General features: G+C 36.5%; 2 protein-coding genes across 3 annotated transcripts in view; both read left to right on the top strand.

The window, feature by feature from the left end:
• The window catches only part of PRMT3 (protein arginine methyltransferase 3), a 138,237-nt gene that overhangs the window by 4,011 nt on the left and 113,281 nt on the right, over positions 1-20,945 (top strand). For both annotated transcript variants that reach the window (XM_061203143.1, XM_061203142.1), the window contains exons 5-8: positions 495-597; positions 8,397-8,556; positions 9,898-10,042; positions 14,852-14,917. In XM_061203143.1, coding sequence (XP_061059126.1) covers positions 495-597; positions 8,397-8,556; positions 9,898-10,042; positions 14,852-14,917 — 474 coding nt within the window. The remainder of the gene's footprint in view (positions 1-494; positions 598-8,396; positions 8,557-9,897; positions 10,043-14,851; positions 14,918-20,945) is intronic.
• On the top strand, positions 18,843-20,496 carry LOC133099457 (spermine synthase). Its single transcript, XM_061203141.1, has one exon. It carries the CDS (start codon positions 18,918-18,920, stop codon positions 20,013-20,015), a length of 1,098 nt encoding a protein of 365 aa, XP_061059124.1. The 5' UTR covers positions 18,843-18,917; the 3' UTR covers positions 20,016-20,496.

Consider the following 20,945-nt stretch of genomic DNA (forward strand, 5'->3'; position numbering starts at 1 on the left):
CTCATCATATTGGGGGAATCATGGGCGTTAGGAACTAGCACAGCATACAGCACCAAGTAAATGGATACATACCATACTTAAGTGTGGTTTTTAATTTTGTGTAAGAGATGAATCAATGTTATGTGGCAAAGTAATTCACTGTCAGATAAAGGGGAATACTGATAGTCTTTCTGTAAAATCAGAAATAATTTCTAGTGTGATTTTTAAGTGCTTTGGTTGCTTTTTTGTTCTGTTTTTTAAAATACTTTGTTCTAGTCAGTTGATGTTTATATTGCCATTTCCTCAAAATCCAAACAATATAAAACTGTGCATTGAAACAATTAAGCAATCATCCAGTCAAGTTAATGAAATGGCAGGTGAACACAGACTCTTTAAATAGAGATTTTGTGTGATGTAGACATGATTTCCTTTTTTGTTTAATTTTCCCAGTTTTTTGGTAGGGGGATTTTGTGATTATGTGCAGTGAAAAAATATGCAATTAATTTTACTTCCAGAATCCTACAGTAGAATATATGAATTCCATATACAACCCAGTGCCTTGGGAGAAAGAAGAGTATTTAAAGCCGGTATTAGAAGATGACCTTTTACTTCAATTTGGTAAGATGAACATATGGTATCTACTTTAAAGCAGGGTCATTTGTTATGGCAAAATAGTGGTTAGGTGTTACAGGAAAATATATCATCCCCTTGATTCTCTAAAGACCTCGTCAGGTAGCTGGTTTCAGTAGGAACGTTAAGTCACTTAGAAAGTGGGTGTCACACTAACAGTTACCAGGGAAGAATATGAGCTTGGGGTAAACATTGTGTAGAAGATGTTTTGCAACATAGGGAGACTTGAGAGAATAATTTTTAGTTGTCAGACTGATTTTTTTTTTTTAAAGCAATTCCTTTATTTTTATTATTTATTTATTTATTTTTGGCTGTGTTGGGTCTTCGTTTCTGTGCAAGGGCTTTCTCTAGTTGCGGCAAGCGGGGGCCACTCTTCATCGCGGTGCGCGGGCCTCTCACTATCGCGGCCTCTCTTGTTGCGGAGCACAAGCTCCAGACACGCAGGCTCAGTAGTTGTGGCTCACGGGCCTAGTTGCTCCGCGGCATGTGGGATCTTCCCAGACCAGGGCTCGAACCCGTGTCCCCTGCATTGGCAGGCGGACTCTCAACCACTGCGCCACCAGGGAAGCCCCAGACTGATTTTTAATGTAACTAAAATTGACGAAATTTTAAATTTAAATTAAAAAATTTAAATCAGTAGATTTAATATTTAATAGATTTAAGTAAATTTAATAATATTGCTGCTTTTACCTCATAATCCAATCAGATACTTGACTTTTCTTAAGACATCTAATTTATGGAGCTTTTGTTTTGGTGCAGGACAGATTCCACGAAAATCCCCCACGTACACTAACTCTTAAGCCTCCCTTGTGGCAGGGTCACTCATCTTTCGACTGTAGCTTTCTTAGTTTCTTGCTCTGTGTTTTGGTTCATTCCTTATTGAACAGGAATCTTATGAAAATTCTGTTGGCTCTCTATAGGTCTAATTTATTGGAGTTCATGATTTATTATTTTTTTTAAATTTATGCTTTCTTTCATGTTTTTTGTGCCAGTTAGGTGAGATAGAGGGGTTTGCTGTCTTCAGATCAGCAAGACCATTCTAAACAGACACATACCTTCACAGATAGTAGTTTGACAGTGTGTATTTGAGCAGTCCTTTGGTAGGTGGGAACTGTGGAAAACCACTCATTTCCTTGAGAAGTACTATCATGAGAAGTTGTGTGGCAGTGTGATGCAGTAGTAAGAACCTTAATGTAGGATTCAGGAACTAGGTGACCCTGGACAAAGCACTTAAGCTTTCTGTTTTTTAGGTCTTCATCTATAAAATGAGAACTAGGGCCAGATTTCCAACTTTCTAACTCTGAAATTTGGTGAGGCCTAGGTTGATTCTTTCCCATTTTTACAACCTCTATTAAATTTTATTTCTCCTCAAAGTAACCAAAGTGATCTCTTTGATACATGACAAAGTGCCCACTAGGTGTTCTTCATGACTCCCTAAACTCAAAATTGAATACTCACAGGTTGAAAGTAGTATGTTAAATACTTTAGAAACATGAAGAAATGAATCCTTCCCATTGGGAGCCCACAATCTAATAGTAGGAGTGTTTTGTTTTTGAATGACTGTCCTGTATTATAAGATAAGGTGGAATATAGTAAGTTTCATGAGAAGTAAGAAAAATAGTGCAGTTCAGAAGAGGAAGAGATTACTCAGATCAACAGATACCGAGTGCTATTTGCTGGTCACTATGGATACAGATCGGTATTGACCTCTTCACTCTCCAAAGGTATATTAACTTAACTTCTTTCAGACCTAATTTTAATTTCTAAAAAGGTGATAATGACACCTACCTTATAAAATTGTTACAAAGATAATGCATATTAGCACAGTGCCTGTCAGAGAGTAAGTGCTTAATGAAGGAGAATTTATTGTTATTAGTAAATAAGTTCTAAGGAGTTTAGATGAAGAAGTCATGACCGAGATCTGGAACAGTTAAAGGGCCTAGTAAAGGAGGTGGAACTTGAACTGGGCATGCTTGTTAGTGCACCGCCCGTGTCTCTCAAAGGATCTGTGGGACTTCCCTGGCGGTCTGGTGGTTAGGACTCCATGCTTCCACTGCAGGGGGCACGGGTTCGATCCCTGGTCAGGGAACTAAGATCCCACAAGCCGCACGGCACGGCCAAGAAAAAAGCATAAGATCTGTTCTCCTGGCCATTGGTGTAGAGAGATGGAAGAGAAGGTCTTCATTCTCATGGCTCCTGGCTTGATTACTGACCATTTCACCTGCACTGTCTTTCAGTAAATAGTTATTGAGCATCTGCTTTGTATTAGGCTTTGAGAATATAAAGATGACTAAATTTAAAAAGGAGATGACTAAGAAAATAGGCAATGAAAGTACAGTGTAAGTGGGGAGAAGTAACTATACTGATGGAGAAACCTGGCAAACACTGCCTTAGCCAGGTAATGAAGGTTAACATCATCGGTGATAAGACATGTCAGTGGTATAGACCCTTTATATCATGTGATGAGAATGGCACTTTACCTCAGTGGTCTTCCTCCCAGGCCAGTAACCTCAGTCTAACCATGAAAAACCATGAGACAGACACAAAGTGAGGGACATTCTACAGACTGCCTGACCAGTACTCCTCAAAACTGTCCATGTCATTAAAAACAAGGGAAGCCTGAGAAGCTGTTGTAGCCAAGAGGGGCTTAAGGAGACGTGACAACTAAACATATGTGGTATCCTGGATAGGATCTTGGAACAGAAAGGGGACATTAGGGGAAGACTAATGAAATCTGAGTGAATAAAATGGAGTTTAGTTAATTTTTTTTAAAGTATGGTATAATATTTGAAACATGTTCCACAAAAGGTTAATATCCTTTTTATATAAAAGACTCTTGAAAATTAAGGGACAAAGGATCAAAACAGTTGATAGAAAAATGGGGAAAAATTCTACCAAAAAAAAGTAGGAAAATAGCCCAATAGCAAGATACCATTTCTCACCTCTCAGACTGGTAAAAAGTTTTACAATATGACAACACATTCTATTGACAAAGCTGCGGAGAGACAGGCACTGTCATAAGATTGCTAGTAGAATGCAGATTTAGCAAAATCTAACAAAACTGAACATGCGCTTTTTAACTGAACAGTTTCACTCATAAGAATTGGTCTTGAAGATACACCTCCAACATTCTGAAAATACATATAAAACAAATGCCTATATAGAGGAGAGCGGTTGAATAAACTATGGCACGTCCACACCATGGAGTAGTATACCTCTATCCTCTATTACAAAGAATGAACTGAACTGGTACAGAGTGTTATCAGGACATACTGTCAAATGAAAAAGGCAAAGCTCAAAAGAATATCTACTGTGATACTCTTCACATAAGAAAGAAAGAGATTTAAGAAAATGCTTATGTGTCTGCTCATTTGTGCAAAAGAAATACAGGAAGGATAAACTAGAAACTGAAGAGATTGGTTACTGAACGGGGTTTGTGGGACAAGGATGGAAGGAAGGGCGCAGTGGGATTGAGGTAACAGGGGTGAAGATCGAGTGACACTTTGCTGAGTATATCTCTTTGTATAGCTCTAACTCTCAGGACTATAGTAATGTTTTTTATAGCCTTCATATAATCAAAAAAATCAACAATTGAAACAACGAGGATATATGTATACAAGGGTGGTGCTGGTGCGAAATGGAATGCAGGCACTAACAGATGAACTGAACTGTAATACAAAGGAATAATGTAACCATACTGCAGGGAGTGGGGAGGAAAAGAACTAGGTGAGTAACTGAAACCTTTAATGGATGTTGTGCTGAGGCTACACATAAAAAGAACTGCATCAACGTTGTAATCCAGTAAGAAAAGGCATTTCTTGCAGGGTAAGGATTAGCAATTCTGACACTTTTTGTGTATGCTAGAATGGAACAAGTAAGTTAATAATTTATGGATGGGGCTTCCCTGGTGGCACAGTGGTTAAGAATCTGCCCGCCTTCCCTGGTGGTGCAGTGGTTGAGAATCCGCCTGCCAATGCAGGGGACACGGGTTCGAGCCCTGGTCTGGGAAGATCCCACATGCCGCGGAGCATCTGGGCCTGTGAGCCACAACTACTGAGCCTGCGCATCTGGAGCCTGTGCTCCGCGACAAGAGAGGCCGCGATAGTGAGAGGCCCGCGCACCGCGATGAAGAGCGGCCCCCGCTCGCCGCAACTAGAGAAAGCCCTCGCACAGAAATGAAGACCCAACACAGCCAAAATAAATAAATAAATACATTTATTAAAAAAAAAAAAAAAAAAAAAAGAATCTGCCCGCCAGTGCAGGGGACACAGGTTTGAGCCTTGGTCCGGGAAGATCCCACATGCCGTGGAGCAACTAAGCCCGTGCACCACAACTACTGAGCTTGCGCTCTAGAGCCCGCAAGCCACAACTACTGAGCCCGTGTGCCACAACTACTGAAGCCCACGTGCCTAGACCCCGTGCTCTGCAACAAGAGAAGCCACCACAATGAGAAGCCTGCACACCACAATGAAGAGTAGCCCCCGCTCGCTACAACTAGAGAAAGCCCGCTCAAAGCAATGAAGACCCCACACAGCCAAAAATAAATAAATAAAATTAATAAATTTATTTTTAAAAATTTATGGATAAAAGCCAGGTTTCTCACAGTTGGAGAATGAGGTTTTAGATAAGGAAATGAAGGATGAAATGAGTCCTGTGTTGACAGATTGGAATCAGAACTGTCAGTGTAAATTCATAGTTTTTCTTACACAGACAGACAGATACAGAAATATAGATGTGTGTGTGGGGGGTTAGTATAATACATATACTTCCTAGCTCTGCTGAAAGGGCCTAGAAAAACCCCGGTAGCAATGAGCATACCTAGTGCCCAGATCTTGATTTATAATCCTTTATTAATAAAAGGAACCAAGGGTCCTTAGGTGATTGATTTCCAGGTGGGGCAGGGAAAATACAAGATAAGTCTAGGACATCTTGTTCCAGAAAATAAGGAAGTACTTAAGAAAAAGTGGGGGAAGAGGGGACTTAACCTAAAGAACACAGGAACCAACCTGAAGGGGCTCCTAATGGCCAAAGCTAGAAGAATTTAATCAATACAGAAAATGACAGTATTGGGTTTTAACCCATAGGATAAAATAAATGTCCATGAATTCGTATTGACATGAATAATCAACCAAATAAATAAATGGGGAAGGAGTAGCTCCGCTTTAGCATAGAATTCCTATTAATAAATGTCAAAGGGAAAAGAGAAACAAAATCAGCATTAGGCAAACACCACAGTAGTCACTTGCAGGAAAGAGCAACCCATGCATGCTAAGATTAGTGGGCGAAAATTTAGGCGGGTGAGATAGGATTTGCATAGTTCAAAGTATGTCCCCCAAGAAATTTGTTAACTACAAAGGAGCTGTTAAACTTTTGAGTGGAAAAACCGAGCAGACACTACCATAACCAAGTGATCAAGGTTAACATCACCAGTAATAAGTGTACTGATGCCATGAACCCCTTGGTGTAATGCTCTGAGGAGGCAACTTGCCAAAAATGTTTAACCTCATTCCAATAATGAAAAATCATCAGATGATCCCAGGTTGAGGGACAGTCTACTAAATTACTGATCAGTGTTCTTCAAAAGTGTCAAGATACAGTTATTGGGTTCAGTATTATGTAAATAATTCACGGTGCTGAATATTTTTGTTCAGATCTTTTATGTCTTTTTGGATTTTTAAAAATCTGCCTCTATCAGTTGTTGATAGGGGTGTATTTAAATCTCTGACTGTGATTAGAGGATTGTCTCTTTTTGCCGTTAATTCTATCAGCTTTTGCTTTGTGTATTTTGAAGCTCTTTTGTGAGGTTTATTCTCATTTGTAATTGTTATGTCTTCCTGATAAATTGACTATTTTTATGGTAGTTTTCAGCTGCCAAGATGAAGTATCCAGGTGATTTGAACCTCCTGAGAATGTAGATGTGGAAATTCATCTTCCTGAATATGGTTTAGGACTTTAAATTAGACTGTTTTGGTATATTATAGTTATGCATCTTAATGTTTACTGAATCCTTTCTCCTTTTCAAATCTATACACTTAACCTTTAATATATAATTATCTGTGTACAGTTGGCCTTCATATCTGGGAGTTGTGCATTTTTGGATTCAACCAACCTTGGATCAAAAATATTCAGGAAGAAAAAAATTCCAGAAATTCAAAAAGTAAAACTTGAATTTGCTGCCCGGTGACAACTATTTACATTGTATTTATAAATATTTATATAGCATTTACATTGTGTTAGGTATTATAAGGAATCTAGAGATGATTTAAAGTGTTATATGTAAATACGCCATTTTATCCAAGGACTTGAGCATCTGCGAGTTTTGGTATACGAGGGGGGTCCTGGAACAAATCCCCCACAGATACCAAGGGACAACTGTGTTATTAATGCTAACAGCTTTTATTCTGACTCACTTCTTGCAGCGGAAAGCAAAACAGAGAAACTAGCCAAAACAAAGAAACCAATTTCTTTGTTTAGTTCTAATCCATAACTTAAACTAACAAGGTGGTTTGCAGACCGTGTGAAGAATTTTAAAGGCAAGGTACACAATGAGAGTTGTAGTAGTAAGTAGAAAATATAGTACACCATCCTTTAATAGTTTGGCAATATTTTGTTGCTCTCATTAATTTTTGGTGAACTAAATAGTGGATGAATCTATAGTTTTTTAAAACAACGAGTCAGTATTTTGCTAGACTGTTTAGAGTTTTGTGGCACACCCGTACTGCTTTTATAACAAGTTCAATTTAGGCTCTAGTCTCTAAGTTCTAATATTATCATGTATTTGTTAAGCTTGGTTATTTTGTCCCAGCTCTAAAGAAGTGTTGCAGGTAAAAACTGAATAGGAAAAAAAAAGTCGTGTTTCCCTCAGAGCTGTACTGAGGAGACAGTATAATATCTGCATTGTTTTTATTGCTTTCAGTTGATTCGACAGTTAATTAGACTGGTCAGTGGACATTGGGATTTTGTAAAACTCACTAGTTCCATATATTAACTTCTGTTTGCAGAGTTAATGATTTACATATATTAACTTCTATAGCAGAAGTTAATGATTTACATATAGTGAAATTAAATTTAAATCAAGAATTTTTAATAATATTAGGAATTAGGATATTTAATAATGTCAGCAATAAGACAGTGTATAGATTGCACACCACCTTACCCATGATGAAAAAGTTATTGAATGTACAGAATTCCTTACCTACACACTGTCCTTAAGGAATATCTAAATGTCATACCTGTTATTCTACAGATAAAGACCCAGAGGCTGGAGGTGGCCCTGTGTGGTGGCAAGAACATGGGCTGGGAAGGCAGGCATGGGTTTGAATTGTAGTTCCTTCATTAAACAGTTGCAAACAGTTCCTTCATGAAACAGTAGTCAATTTCTCTGAAATTTATTTTTCCCATGTCTTAAAATAGGGATAAATGTTTATATTTTAGGTTTGTTTTGAAGATGGAATGAGATGTAATGCATGAACTTGAAAGATACCTGATGATTCAATAAATATGAGTTTTTTCCTTCTACTTTTTTGTTTCTTCCTGGGTTTGGTTCAGCACAATTAATGCTTATTTATGTGTTCAGTTTAGCCAGCTAGTGAAAAGCTTAGACTAACAGCATGCTCTTTAAACTCAAATTGGAATAGTTTGGATATTAAATATTTATTTAATTAAAAGTACTAATTTTTCTCAGTTGACCGCATAATAGGCACTTAGTATATACTTATTCGTAACACGTTTATATGTGCTTCATTGTTATAAGATGGCCTGATAATAATGTCCATTTATTTATTTAGATGTAGAAGATCTTTATGAACCCGTGTCAGTTCCATTCTCATACCCCAATGGACTCAGTGAAAATACATCAGTTGTTGAAAAATTGAAACACATGGAAGCCAGGGCACTGTCTGCTGAAGCTGCGTTAGCTGGAGCGCGTGAGGATCTGCAAAGAATGAAGTAATTTATCAATCTTATAGAAAATTAATTGTTTAGATCCCCAAAATAATATAATTCATAAAAAGGTAGAATATGGTAAAATATTTCATATACTGGAAAGCAGTGTAGATATTTAATTTCAATAATATTAAAGATACACAGTATTTTTTATACATTGTGGATATAGTTGATTAACATAAAATTTGTAGCTTTATCTGTCCTCTTATATTTCTTTATAGTTACTTTTGTACTAATGATAATTGTTTTGGGGAGTGTTTTCCTCTTGAGTGCTTTTTGTTCCTTGATATTGCCTTCCTTTGAATTACCTTATTTCTAATAGATTTCTCCATTTTACTTTTCCTCTCCTGGACTTTTTAAAGTGTAGGGATTAATATTTTTTAGGCTTGGGGAAAATACAGGGTTGAAATTTTTGTTTTTAAAGAATCAAAATATAATTATGATGAGATATGTAATCTGAAAACCAGCTACATAGGATGGTTTTCTCTAGTGAGTAAATTAACATTCTACTGGCTTAGTACTTGTCAGAATTTAATGTGCATACGAATCACCTGGGTATCTCGTTAAACTAGATTCTGATTCAGGAGGCCTAAAATAGCTAGTGTCTGAGATTCTGCATTACTACCAAGTGTATATACCTCTAGCTTAGCCTATTAGATTTGTACGTTGGTTGCTATTGCCTGATTACCCATTTGATGGTTTGCCAGAATGTCCAGCAGGAAAAATAGTACAGCTGATTGTAGTTTCCCTTTTTCTGAGATTTTATGCTGGGTAATCTAGTAACCAGCAACTCTATTATGTGCCTCTTTACACTTCTCTCCCATGTATACCTCATAGATTCTTGATGTGTTGTGATCAGAGAAGGAACTGAGTTTTAGAGCCTGAGCGGATGGTGTTGATATGCGTAAATAATTCCCAGTTTGGGTCTGCTTTCTGCCTGTATAACCCTTCCATGAGATACTATGGTTTTAAAGAATATTCATAGCATTGTAATATGGTATATTGATTCAGCTGCTAAAATAAGATTTTGGAACAATAGAAATAATAAAGTTGAATAAAGTCATAGTGTGCTTATTTTGTTCACTTGAAAGATAAAACAGCCATAGCCTGCAGTTGGCAGTGCTTTTGTGTTTTGTGGAAGGAGTGCTTCCAACTGGGTTTGAATATGCCATTGCTTAAGGTCCAGCAGGGGGAGCTTTCCATTGCTTAAGACAGAATGTGCTTTAGAAGGCTCATCACACCCCGCACTCCCCTCCTCCCCCTTCCTCTTCCTCAGCCTCTAGCCTTTCCTTTTTTCATGGTCCAGTAAACTTGTCTCAAGGGTGTATTTCAAATTGATTACAGACAATTTGCTCAGGATTTTGTGATGAATGCAGATGTCAGAACCTGCTCGTCATCTACAACTGCCATTGCAGACCTCCAGGAGGATGAGGATGGCGTTTATTTCAGCTCATACGGGCATTATGGGATACATGAAGAAATGCTGAAGGTTAGAAAAGAGCACAGATGTACCAAATCCATACCAAAGGAAAAATAGAGTAAAAAAGGTTCTTAATACATATGCTGTGGGAGAACTGCTTTTTTGGTTTTTGGTTTTTTGAGAACTGCTTTTTAAATCTTTTTGGTGCTTGATAGCTCATCTTGCGTTGAAAAGATTATAGAAGCATCAGAGACACTGTAAATTCTGTTTAAAATCATTATTAATCTTCATTATGAGATTACCTTTTGCTGGAAATAGAACATTTGAAAAAATTGACGATTTTAGTCTTCTTAAGAGCAACTTTTAAATAGGAAGAAAAATATGTTTGCCTTTTAATGTGTGAAGGAAATGATTAATTTTAGTGTTTTAATTAGCAGTACTGACTTTAGTTTGGGCAAATAATTCTTTGGTACGAAGTTAATTATAAATAATTCTCACATTTGTTACGGCATTACCGTTTTACATTTGAAATCATTGGTATATAGAAGAATTTCCTAAATCAGATACTTGAATTTGGTTGGTTTTAATTTTTATAATGGTAATGTCCATATAAACTATAAGTAGATTTCTAGGTATACCTGGTATATTATGTATATTTTATCATGTATTATATTATAGATTATAAAATAGCAAAATGTTTTTTAATTCAGTAAAACTGAAAATATCTAACTAGAGTAAAATAAATGTTGGAGTGTAAAAATTACTGAAAACTTTAATGTTTATCTCTGTGAATTTTAGATGCCACTACTTTTTTTGTCTTAAAAACCAACAAACGAAAAATTCCTTTCTGAATCCTTCCTCAAAAGATTGGTTTATTTTACGGACACCCCAAGACTGTGTTCCTTGAAACATGCCCATTTAAAATAACCAGGGGTAGTTAATATGTATATATTTTGTTGAGTCAGTTTTGCAGGATCACAGAGTGGAGGTTTGCTGATTAATAGTAATTGTAATTACTTGGGGTCTTTTAAAGCAATGTCATGTCATTTCTTTGCTAATGACTTGTCACGGTTGTGCTTTTTGTTGTCACTTGGGTGGTTGCATAGCATTACAAGTAATAAATTAAGTCCAGAGTGCATTTGTTTAAAAGAAATTGACATACTCCATTTTCTCTGTTAAAATTAATTTTATTGTGTCTAGAATATTTCCTTTAAAGGAGTTAATCTAAGCCCATATTTGCTGTTTTAAATCACCCCATCAGTTTAAATGCCATGAACCTTTAATGCTTTTGATATGGAAATTGTATTGGGTTTTTCAGACAGATAAGGTTACTGAGACTCCTAGAATATAGTACATCTGAGTGCTGTCAGTACAGTCATCAGGGAAATCCAGTTTGGACTTGCTTCCAAATCTCTGTCCTGGACCCTTGTAGCTCTGTATCAACAACTGGAGGATCTTTACACCTGATGGAATATTTTAAGTCCTTTTGATGTACATATATATTTAAGAAGTTCCAGCTGGAAGTTTCCAGTGCTGTCTTTTCACTTTTAGAGAATCACTTAACACTCCTTATTAATATAATTTTCCATGCCTTAATTCCCCTCTGCTGTTATACAATGTAACCACCTTCTCCTTGGAGATAACTTGATTAAGTCTTCATAGGAAATATGGATATATTTCATTCAAAAAGAACTATTTGTCCATTTTATGTTTTGTTAAGTTACATACTGTGGATGACTATGAAATGTGCCTTATATCAAGCAATATTTCTTCTGTTTCTTATCAAAACAATTCTTAGCACACATAATTTTTTCAAGGTTGTGCTACTACTGGAGTCTCACCTGATCTTTATAAATAAGTTAAAATTGAGAAGCCATACATACAGTACTTATTTTTATGCTTAGAATTGGCCTTGCTTTTATAAGAATATTATTTGGATTTTTTGTTGCTTACTAGTCACAGGTATTTTAATGACACTTTTTTGGCATATGTTGTGATTATAATTATAAATAAAGATAGTTTGTAATCTTATTTTCCAGAGTCAAGGTGAATTTTTTTGAATTCCAGAGTTAGCGGGATAGTGGACATTAACTTTCAAAATCCTTTGCCACTTTATCTTTCTGAAGAAGAGTCGTTGTTGCTAATGTTATAAATCGGAGATGCATCACTCTCTCTTCTTTTCTTCCCCCCAAGTAAAACATTGTTCATCCTGGTGAAAATTTATCACAGATTATAGTACCATTAAATAATTTTTCGTTACTGCAGTTTCCTCATTGTATCTGCAGCTGACTCGTGCATTCTGTCCACCTTCATGAGCCTATACATTTAAAACATACTGTTACTTATATAGGTAAAATTTATAATACATAACTTTTCTGTTGTCTTTAGTCTCATACTTAAATTTTTTTAATATTTGTAGGAATTATTCCATTATACTGTACTAGCCTTAAAAATTGTCTTGCTTCTTAATATTGGACCTCTTCTTTTGTGCTTCTTAGTTTTACTAGGTTAGTGCAAAAGATAACTTTATTTCTGTTTATTACCTTATTTTATATTGAAGAGTTAGTCTTTTGTTAGAATAAATTTTTAGAAATGGTTTGAGGGCTAGTCTTTGATTTGCTTGGATTTTCATGTTTAGTGAATTTTCCTCTCAAAAATTCATTTATTAAATTGAAGCTCTGCTATGTCCACGGCACTGTGTTTAGTAGACTTTGAATTTCATTGCACCAGGGTGAGCATAGGAGCGAAAGCAGATGGATGTGTAGGAAGAGATTGGATGAAGGATTGTAGTTGAGCTGAGCGGCAGTGCATGGATTTAGGACAGGAGTCGGGAGGCTAGTGATTAAGTTAGAGCAGCAGTGAGGCAGTGTGATTGGTGAGAGCTTTCCGAGTGACTGCCTTCTTGACTGATGTTCACCCTTTGTAGGTTTTGTTGTGTCAGCAAAAATCACTGGTTACAGTGTAAGAAGAGTATAAAAATGGTAGAAATGTATGAAATGGTATTTTTTTTTAAAAAAAAGACAGTTTTTAAATTAATTAATACTATGTTTAAATTCATTTGAAACATTAAATTCTCATAGTAATTCTTTTTTTTTAAATTTATTTATTTTTGGCAGTGTTGGATCTTCGTTGCTGCACACGGGTTTTCTCTAGTTGCGGCGAGCGCGGGTTACTCTTCCTTGCGGTGCATGGGCTTCTCATTGCAGTGGCTTCGCTTGTGGCAGAGCACGGGCTCTAGGCTCGCAGCTTCAGTAGTTGTGGCTCGTGGGCTCTAGAGCGCAGGCTCAGTAGTTGTGGCGCACGGGCTTAGTTGCTCTGCGGCATGTGGGATCTTCCCAGACCGGGGCTCGAACCCGTGTCCCCTGCATTGGCAGGCATATTCTTAACCACTGCGCCACCAGGGAAGCCCCATAGTAATTCTTAAAATACATTGAGGGAAAGATTTAAATTTTTAAAACATGATTTAAAATTTTGTTTGTAAAGCAATTAGAAATAATTCCATCAGAAAACATGGAATTAATTATGGAATTTCCCTTTTTTAGATCCAGCAATTAAGTAAAACAGCTTGCCTTTTAATTTAAGCCCTTCTTTGTACTTTTTTTTAAATCCCAGTATTGGCATAAAAATTTTTTTTTTGGAGGGTATGGACTGTGTAAAGTTTTATGTTGTATTTAGTGTAACTACTTTTTTTTTTTTTTTTTTTTTTAACCTAGTGTGAAACCAAAAACTAGAATTCCCGATCTGAGATATTTTTTATCATACTCATTTTACTCACTCGGCAGCAGAGCCCCTTACTGCTGAATTTGCTGTCAGCGTGTGTCTTAGCTGAGGTGATTTAAAAGGGAATCAGCTCTGTTCATGCACCAACATATATGTTAACATTCAGTGCCTGCCTTGGTCACAGGTCATGTGAGACTCCAGAGTGGAGAAGTCTTACAGTATGGTCTGCGGGGCTCAAGCGATTGACTTTTAGGCTTATAGGCTTTTAAGCATCATTTCCTACTACAGACATTTCTAGAAACAAAACAGGATTATAAATCAGATAGGTGCTGATCAATGACTTTCTTAGGAAACTATACTCAGTTGAGCTTCATTTTTCATATGTAACTGTAACTTTTACATCTATCTAGTTTGGTGTTTTCCTCCCATATTTTAACATAGTTCTACCACAGGGAATCAGGCTCTAGATTCCAGGCCCTATTTAAAGGAGTAAAACATCATGTTCATCTTCTACTAGCATTAATTATCACTTGAAGTCTTTTTTTTTTTTTTTTTTAATTATTATTTATTTATTATTTATGTTTTTTTGGCTGTGTTGGGTCTTCGTTTCTGTGCGAGGGCTCTCTCCAGTTGCGGCAAGCGGGGGCCACTCTTCATCGCGGTGCGCGGGCCTCTCACTATCGCGGCGCGCGGGCCTCTCACTATCGCGGCCTCTCTTGTTGCGGAGCACAGGCTCCAGACGCGCAGGCTCAGTAGTTGTGGCTCACGGGCCTAGCTGCTCCGCGGCATGCGGGATCCTTCCAGACCAGGGCTCGAACCCGTGTCCCCTGCATTGGCAGGCGGATTCTCAACCACTGCGCCACTGGGGAAGCCCCACTTGAAGTCTTATAATGCATGTCAAGATGAAAATATGTACATTTTTAAGAACTTAGGTCTTATTTGACTTTCAGTGTTGTTCTTAAACCTTTTCTTTGTGTGTTGTTGCTATTTCCATTCTTTATTATTTTCTTTTAGGAAAAAAAGATTAGGCTTGGTTTTCCAGGCAAAATGTAGCTATGGAAACTAGAAGTGTATGATAAATTAGCAAATATCTTCCTTAAATATTTTTATTTGTTTAGACTATCCTGTAAACACAATGTCTTCCTCTCTCTACCCTAGGACAGAGTACGAACAGAAAGTTACCGAGATTTTATATACCAAAATCCACATATCTTCAAAGATAAGGTGAGTAGCATAGACTACAGAATTGTACATTTCATGTGGCTCTTGGGCAGCAGAAATCCTCTCTTAGGTCATCATTGTGATAGCAGTTGATTTCATGTACACTGGCTTTATTTCATGGAAGACTTTTGTGATGCTGCTCTGTGGTGCAGTATACTGATAACAGAAATGCTGATTGGTGCTGTCATTCAATATACTCTTTTTTTTTTAATTGAAATTTATTAATTACAGTGACATAGCTTAGTTAAACTTTGCTTATCCAGATAATTTTGCTTAAACCATATTTTTGATTTACTGTGATTCCTATTCATTTCAAATGTATAAGCTCTATACCAAAGCACTTTTAATTATTATTTTAGTTTGTGTTAATTAGTTACAAATTAATAATTTTAAGAAGTCGTTATTGGTAGGTAGGGTCAAATATTGTAAGGTAGAATTTATTTTATGTGCTTTCTTTTAAGACCTCATTTATTTACCCCTTTATGAGTTACTTTATTTTTAAAAATTTTTTATTTTTTATTTTTGGCTGCATTGGGTGTTCGTTGCTGCACGTGGGCTCTCTCTAGTTGCGGCAAGCGGGGGCTACTCTTTGTTCCCGTGTGCGGGCTTCTCATTGCAGTGGCTTCTCTTGTTGCGGAGCACAGGCGCTAGGCGCTCGGGCTTCAGTAATTGTGGCACGTGGGCTCAGTAGTTGTGGCTTGCAGGCTCTAGAGCACAGGCTCAGTAGTTGTGGTGCACGGGCTTAGTTGCTCCACAGCATGTGGGATCTTCCCGGACCAGGGCTCGAACCCATGTCCCCTGCATAGGCAGGCGGATTCTTAACCACTGCACCACCAGGGAAGCCCTGAGTTACTTTAAATTTTACAGTTAGTGTTAATACTCCCTCAGGTTATTTCAAAGGTGATCTTTCACTTTGTATATGGGTGGGTGTGTTAAAAATGTGTCATTTGTTTTTCCTCCCTTGTGAATTTTTCCATTTTTCTTCTTCACTTTCTCCTTCCCTCCCTCTACATTGGCATGGTTATCTAAAAGTTCAGGTTTTCTGTTTTTGTTCCTCCTTATTGGAAATTAGTCCACTAATTTAGTCAAATATATTATCATCTCTGCCACTTATATACTTTTGCTTGGGAATTTTTCCCTGCTCTTTCTACTTCAAGGACATGTATATTGATAACATCAGGTTTTTATAATTCCCCTTTCACCTCCATTTAAAAGATACTTCTCTCAGGTTATTTCATGGGCTTTACGTGATGTTGCAGCAGTGATTAACAACCTTTATATGTTGAAAATCTCTTTTCCTGATTTTTATGTTGTTTGGAATATCATGTAGATTGGCTTTTCATTTTCCATACCTGTTTCCTAAGAGCGGTGTTTCACTTGTGATCTAACCAAGTTGGACCTGCGAAATTTATATGGTACTCTGATATCTTTTGGCCAAAGCATTACCTATGAGGTAATGATGGTATGTGTTTCTTTGTTTTTGCTAATTCCCCTATAGACAAATAGATTATTTTATTTTTAAAGTATTAGTTTTTATCAGTTCTTTATACTTGGCTTTTTTGTATGCTTTTTATATGTTTTTGCAGCAGAGACTAAGAATCTTTTTTATAGTTTTTATGTTTGCACCCAAGTGCTGGAACAATTTATTTAATATTTGTCTAAAAAACCACATTGTTTCCAGGAAAGCAAATATGTTACTATTAAAAATGTTGCCTTATATTTACAGTTCGATTTTGCCTAGATTTTTATTTTATTTTTTCCTTAATATGTTGTGTAGAAATTAACCATGTTCTAGTCTGGGAATCACTAGTCCTGCCTGGCTTCTTAGGAACCATCTCTATAATAATTTTAGACAGTGGTGAATCTCTGTGGGCTTCACTTGTGAAATGATTTTTTATGTATAGCTGATTCACTTTGTTATAAAGCAGAAACTAACACACCATGGTAAAGCAATTATACTCCAATAAAGATGTTAAAAAATAAAAAAAAATTTTTAAATAAAAATAAAATGATTTTTTAAACCTTTCTGGTTCTAAAATTTTATGATTTTTGTTTTTATAAAAGCACTATCATTTTCTTTCTTTGAGCCGTCTTTTTTAAAATACTTTTTGATATGAACGCCATAAGAATTCGTTAAGTAAAAGTAGTTAGAAGTTTCTTTTTCAATATGCTCTGAATAGACTTTTGTGTTATATTACATAAGAAAATACTGAAAAGGCACAAGTATTAGTAAACATAAGATTAATCATTGGGAAATTAAGTAATTATGAATATTTCTATGTATATGAAGCACATCTTACTGGGTTCATAGACCTATACACAGTCCCTTTCTGCTTTTAATTTTTTATTCGTAACAGTCTTATAGAAATATTGTATATATTATATTATACATTTTTGGACAAAATACGTGACCATGGAACACATAGAATGTTTAATTATTTTGTGTTCCACTTACTGCTTTTACTGAAGAGATTAAATCTGCCCAAGTCAGAAAGGGGCTTACTAATAAACTGGGAGTATTTTTCCTTAGTACTTTGCCTAAGATGCTTTCATTTAATTTATCAATGTGTAATTAATTTTGCTTGGCATTTGTGTTTTCTCAAAAGTATACTGTAATATAAAATATTATGTGTGTCAACTTCTAACTCTTTGAAGTATATTCAGGATACAATTTTCTATAATTAACAATATCAAATAATCTAGCACTTTCATATTTTTAAATGATTTGGGATACTTTTCTTTATATTATACTATGACTACAGATTTAAAAAATATATGACACACATTTAAATAGCATTTGATAATTTATAGAATACTTTCAAGCATGTTGTCTCATTGTTGCTATACAATATACCGATATGGTGTATTCATAGCAGGTATGTATTTATCTCTATTTTTCACATGAGGAAATTTGAAACCAGTAGGTTAATTGACTTTCCCTAAAACAGGCAGCTAAAAAAAAAGCAAACCAACGAGGGTTTTAGTCCTAGTCTAGTGCCCTTAACCCTGTGCCACTACACTTTGAACACTGTTATGTTAAAATAGAATGAGTAATTAGGGTGGGATTCATTAGTGATATTTTAATTCACACTATTTTTCATATATAGGTCATATAATTTCTGTGTGCCATGACAGAACATGTTCATGAAATTATTTAAATATAGTTCTTTTTAAAAATGTATGAAATAACATGTTTTCTTAAGTTTTATTACCATTGTTTTTTATTTGTTTTTATCTCCATTAGGTAGACAAATTTCATATCACAGCACTAGCTTCTGTATCATATTTTTTAGTGAATGGTAGAGATTTATTTTTCAAAAAGGTGCTTATAATTTAAAATGTCTTCCTTCCTTCCCTTCTCCCTCCATCCCTCCCTTTCTACTTCCTTTCCTTCATTCCTTTCTTAATATTGTTTTAATTCACAAAGCTCCTGTGGAGGCCATATGGTTTCTCAGATTTTAATTTAACTTTGGGTGGCGTAATTGTGTTATCACTCACTCATAATTAATTTCTATTTGTAGTTCACTGAAGAAATTCACAGTTAGGTGCCTTTTTTATGCTTTTGATTATTATCTAAGTTAAAATTGATTCACTCTTTTTCTTTTTTTTTTTTTTAGAAACAGTGAATCACATTCCTTCATCATTTTATAAAATAATGTTAGTGTATTCTGTTATCATTTCTACCTCTTTCTTTGATTCTATCGGGTTTTAGTTTATTTGCCAACTACCTAAATCTGAGCTAGATGTAATAAATAATTAGTATATAATTAAAAATATAGTTTAAATATAGGCTTTAAAAAGCAGATTGACCTATGTATGTTTGAGTGCTACCTTTACAAATTACCAGCTCTATGATCCTGGATCTGTTACTTTCCTTGTCTGAAGCTCTCCTTCCTTCAGAAAAGGTTAAAGAAGAATTTTGGGCCGCAGCCTGACACGCCGCGCGGCCCCCCAGTCTCCCCGGCCGCCTCCCCCCAGGCATGGCCCAGGGCCTCGCCTCACTATGGCAGCAGCACGGCACAGCACCCTTGACTTCATGCTCGGCGCCAAAGCTGATGGTGAGACCATTCTGAAAGGCCTCCAGTCCATTTTCCAGGAGCGGGGGATGACGGAGTCGGTGCACACCTGGCAGGACCATGGCTATTTAGCGACCTACATAAACAAAAACGGCAGCTTTGCCAATTTGAGAATTTACCCGCATGGATTGGTGTTGCTGGACCTTCAGAGTTACGACGGTGATGCGCAAGGCAAAGAAGTTGACAGTCTTTTGAACAAAGTAGAAGAAAGAATGAAAGAATTGAGTCAGGACAGTACTGAGCGGGTGAAGCGATTACCACCCATAGTTCGAGGAGGGGCCATTGACAGATACTGGCCCACTGCAGATGGCCGCCTGGTTGAGTATGACATAGATGAAGTGGTGTATGATGAAGACTCACCTTACCAGAACATTAAAATTTTACACTCAAAACAATTTGGAAATATTCTCATCCTCAGTGGGGATGTTAATTTGGCAGAAAGTGATCTGGCGTATACCCGGGCCATCATGGGCAGCGGCAAAGAAGATTACACTGGCAAAGATGTACTGATTCTAGGAGGCGGAGATGGGGGCATATTATGTGAAATAGTCAAACTGAAACCAAAGATGGTCACTATGGTAGAGATTGACCAAATGGTGATTGACGGATGTAAGAAATACATGCGAAAAACATGTGGTGATGTCCTAGACAATCTTAAAGGAGACTGCTATCAGGTTCTAATAGAAGACTGTATTCCAGTACTGAAGAGGTACGCCAAAGAAGGGAGAGAGTTTGATTATGTGATTAATGATTTGACAGCTGTTCCAATCTCCACATCTCCGGAAGAAGATTCCACATGGGAGTTTCTCAGACTGATTCTTGACCTCTCAATGAAAGTATTGAAACAGGATGGGAAATATTTTACACAGGGGAACTGTGTCAATTTGACGGAAGCCCTGTCACTCTATGAAGAACAACTGGGGCGCCTGTATTGTCCTGTGGAATTCTCGAAGGAAATCGTCTGTGTCCCTTCATACTTGGAATTGTGGGTATTTTACACTGTTTGGAAGAAAGCTAAACCTTGAAAATCAATTTCCCCTAATCATGTGTGCTGCAAATAGCCTTCCTGACCTTCGTATGCTGTACATGACATCGAAAGGAGTCAGGCAATTGATTGTGAATTCCTTCAAGTTTCCTTTTTTTAATTATTTTTTAATTTAAAAATCAAATGGAAAATGTATATTTTGATGAGCTAGGGTGTTATTTTTTTGAAAGTCAGCTGAAGGATGATTAGACAGCACAGTGAAGGCTGCTAAATGCACTGAACCCCTAGAATGTGATTTTTGTTTTTGTTTTTCTGTGTGGGCTTTTTTTGTTTCTGTTTTGGTAGACTTCGAATTTGGTTGTTTGGAGGAATGCACATCATTGTTTTCTTCTGGAGGGAAGCTCTTGACGGGAGTTTCTTTCCCCCCCAAATTGACACAGGTATTAAAATTTGGTGCTTATAAGGAAAGACTTTAAAAAATGAATAGCAATGCTTCGATTAAAATTACAAATGAGAAAAAAAAAAAAAAAAAAAAGAATTTTATATATATATGCATATGTATATAAATTATATATGTGTGTGTGTGTATAGTCTTAAAAAAGAACACACACTCTAATTGGAGTAAATGATACATATCCTTCTGTACTTAGCTTTTGTAGCTCAGCAATTTCTCTAAGATAATCCCTTATTAACATTATTTATTTATTTATTTATTTTTTAAAACCCCAAAGCTTGTTTTGTTTTTTGTTTTTTTTTTAAATTTTATTTATTTATGGCTGTGTTGGGTCTTCGTTTCTGTGCGAGGGCTTTCTCTAGTTGCGGCAAGTGGGGGCCACTCTTCATCGCGGTGCGCAGGCCTCTCACTATCGCGGCCTCCCTTGTTGCGGAGCACAGGCTCCAGACGCGCAGGCTCAGCAATTGTGGCTCATGGGCCTAGTCGCACCGCGGCATGTGGGATTTTCCCAGACCA

The sequence above is a fragment of the Eubalaena glacialis genome, chromosome 10 (assembly GCF_028564815.1).
Source record: "Eubalaena glacialis isolate mEubGla1 chromosome 10, mEubGla1.1.hap2.+ XY, whole genome shotgun sequence".
NCBI lineage: Eukaryota > Metazoa > Chordata > Mammalia > Artiodactyla > Balaenidae > Eubalaena > Eubalaena glacialis.

Bases quoted from the DNA above. Each gene is read 5' to 3' on its own strand.
- LOC133099457 (XM_061203141.1), top strand. From the start codon at position 18,918: ATGGCAGCAGCACGGCACAGCACCCTTGACTTCATGCTCGGCGCCAAA.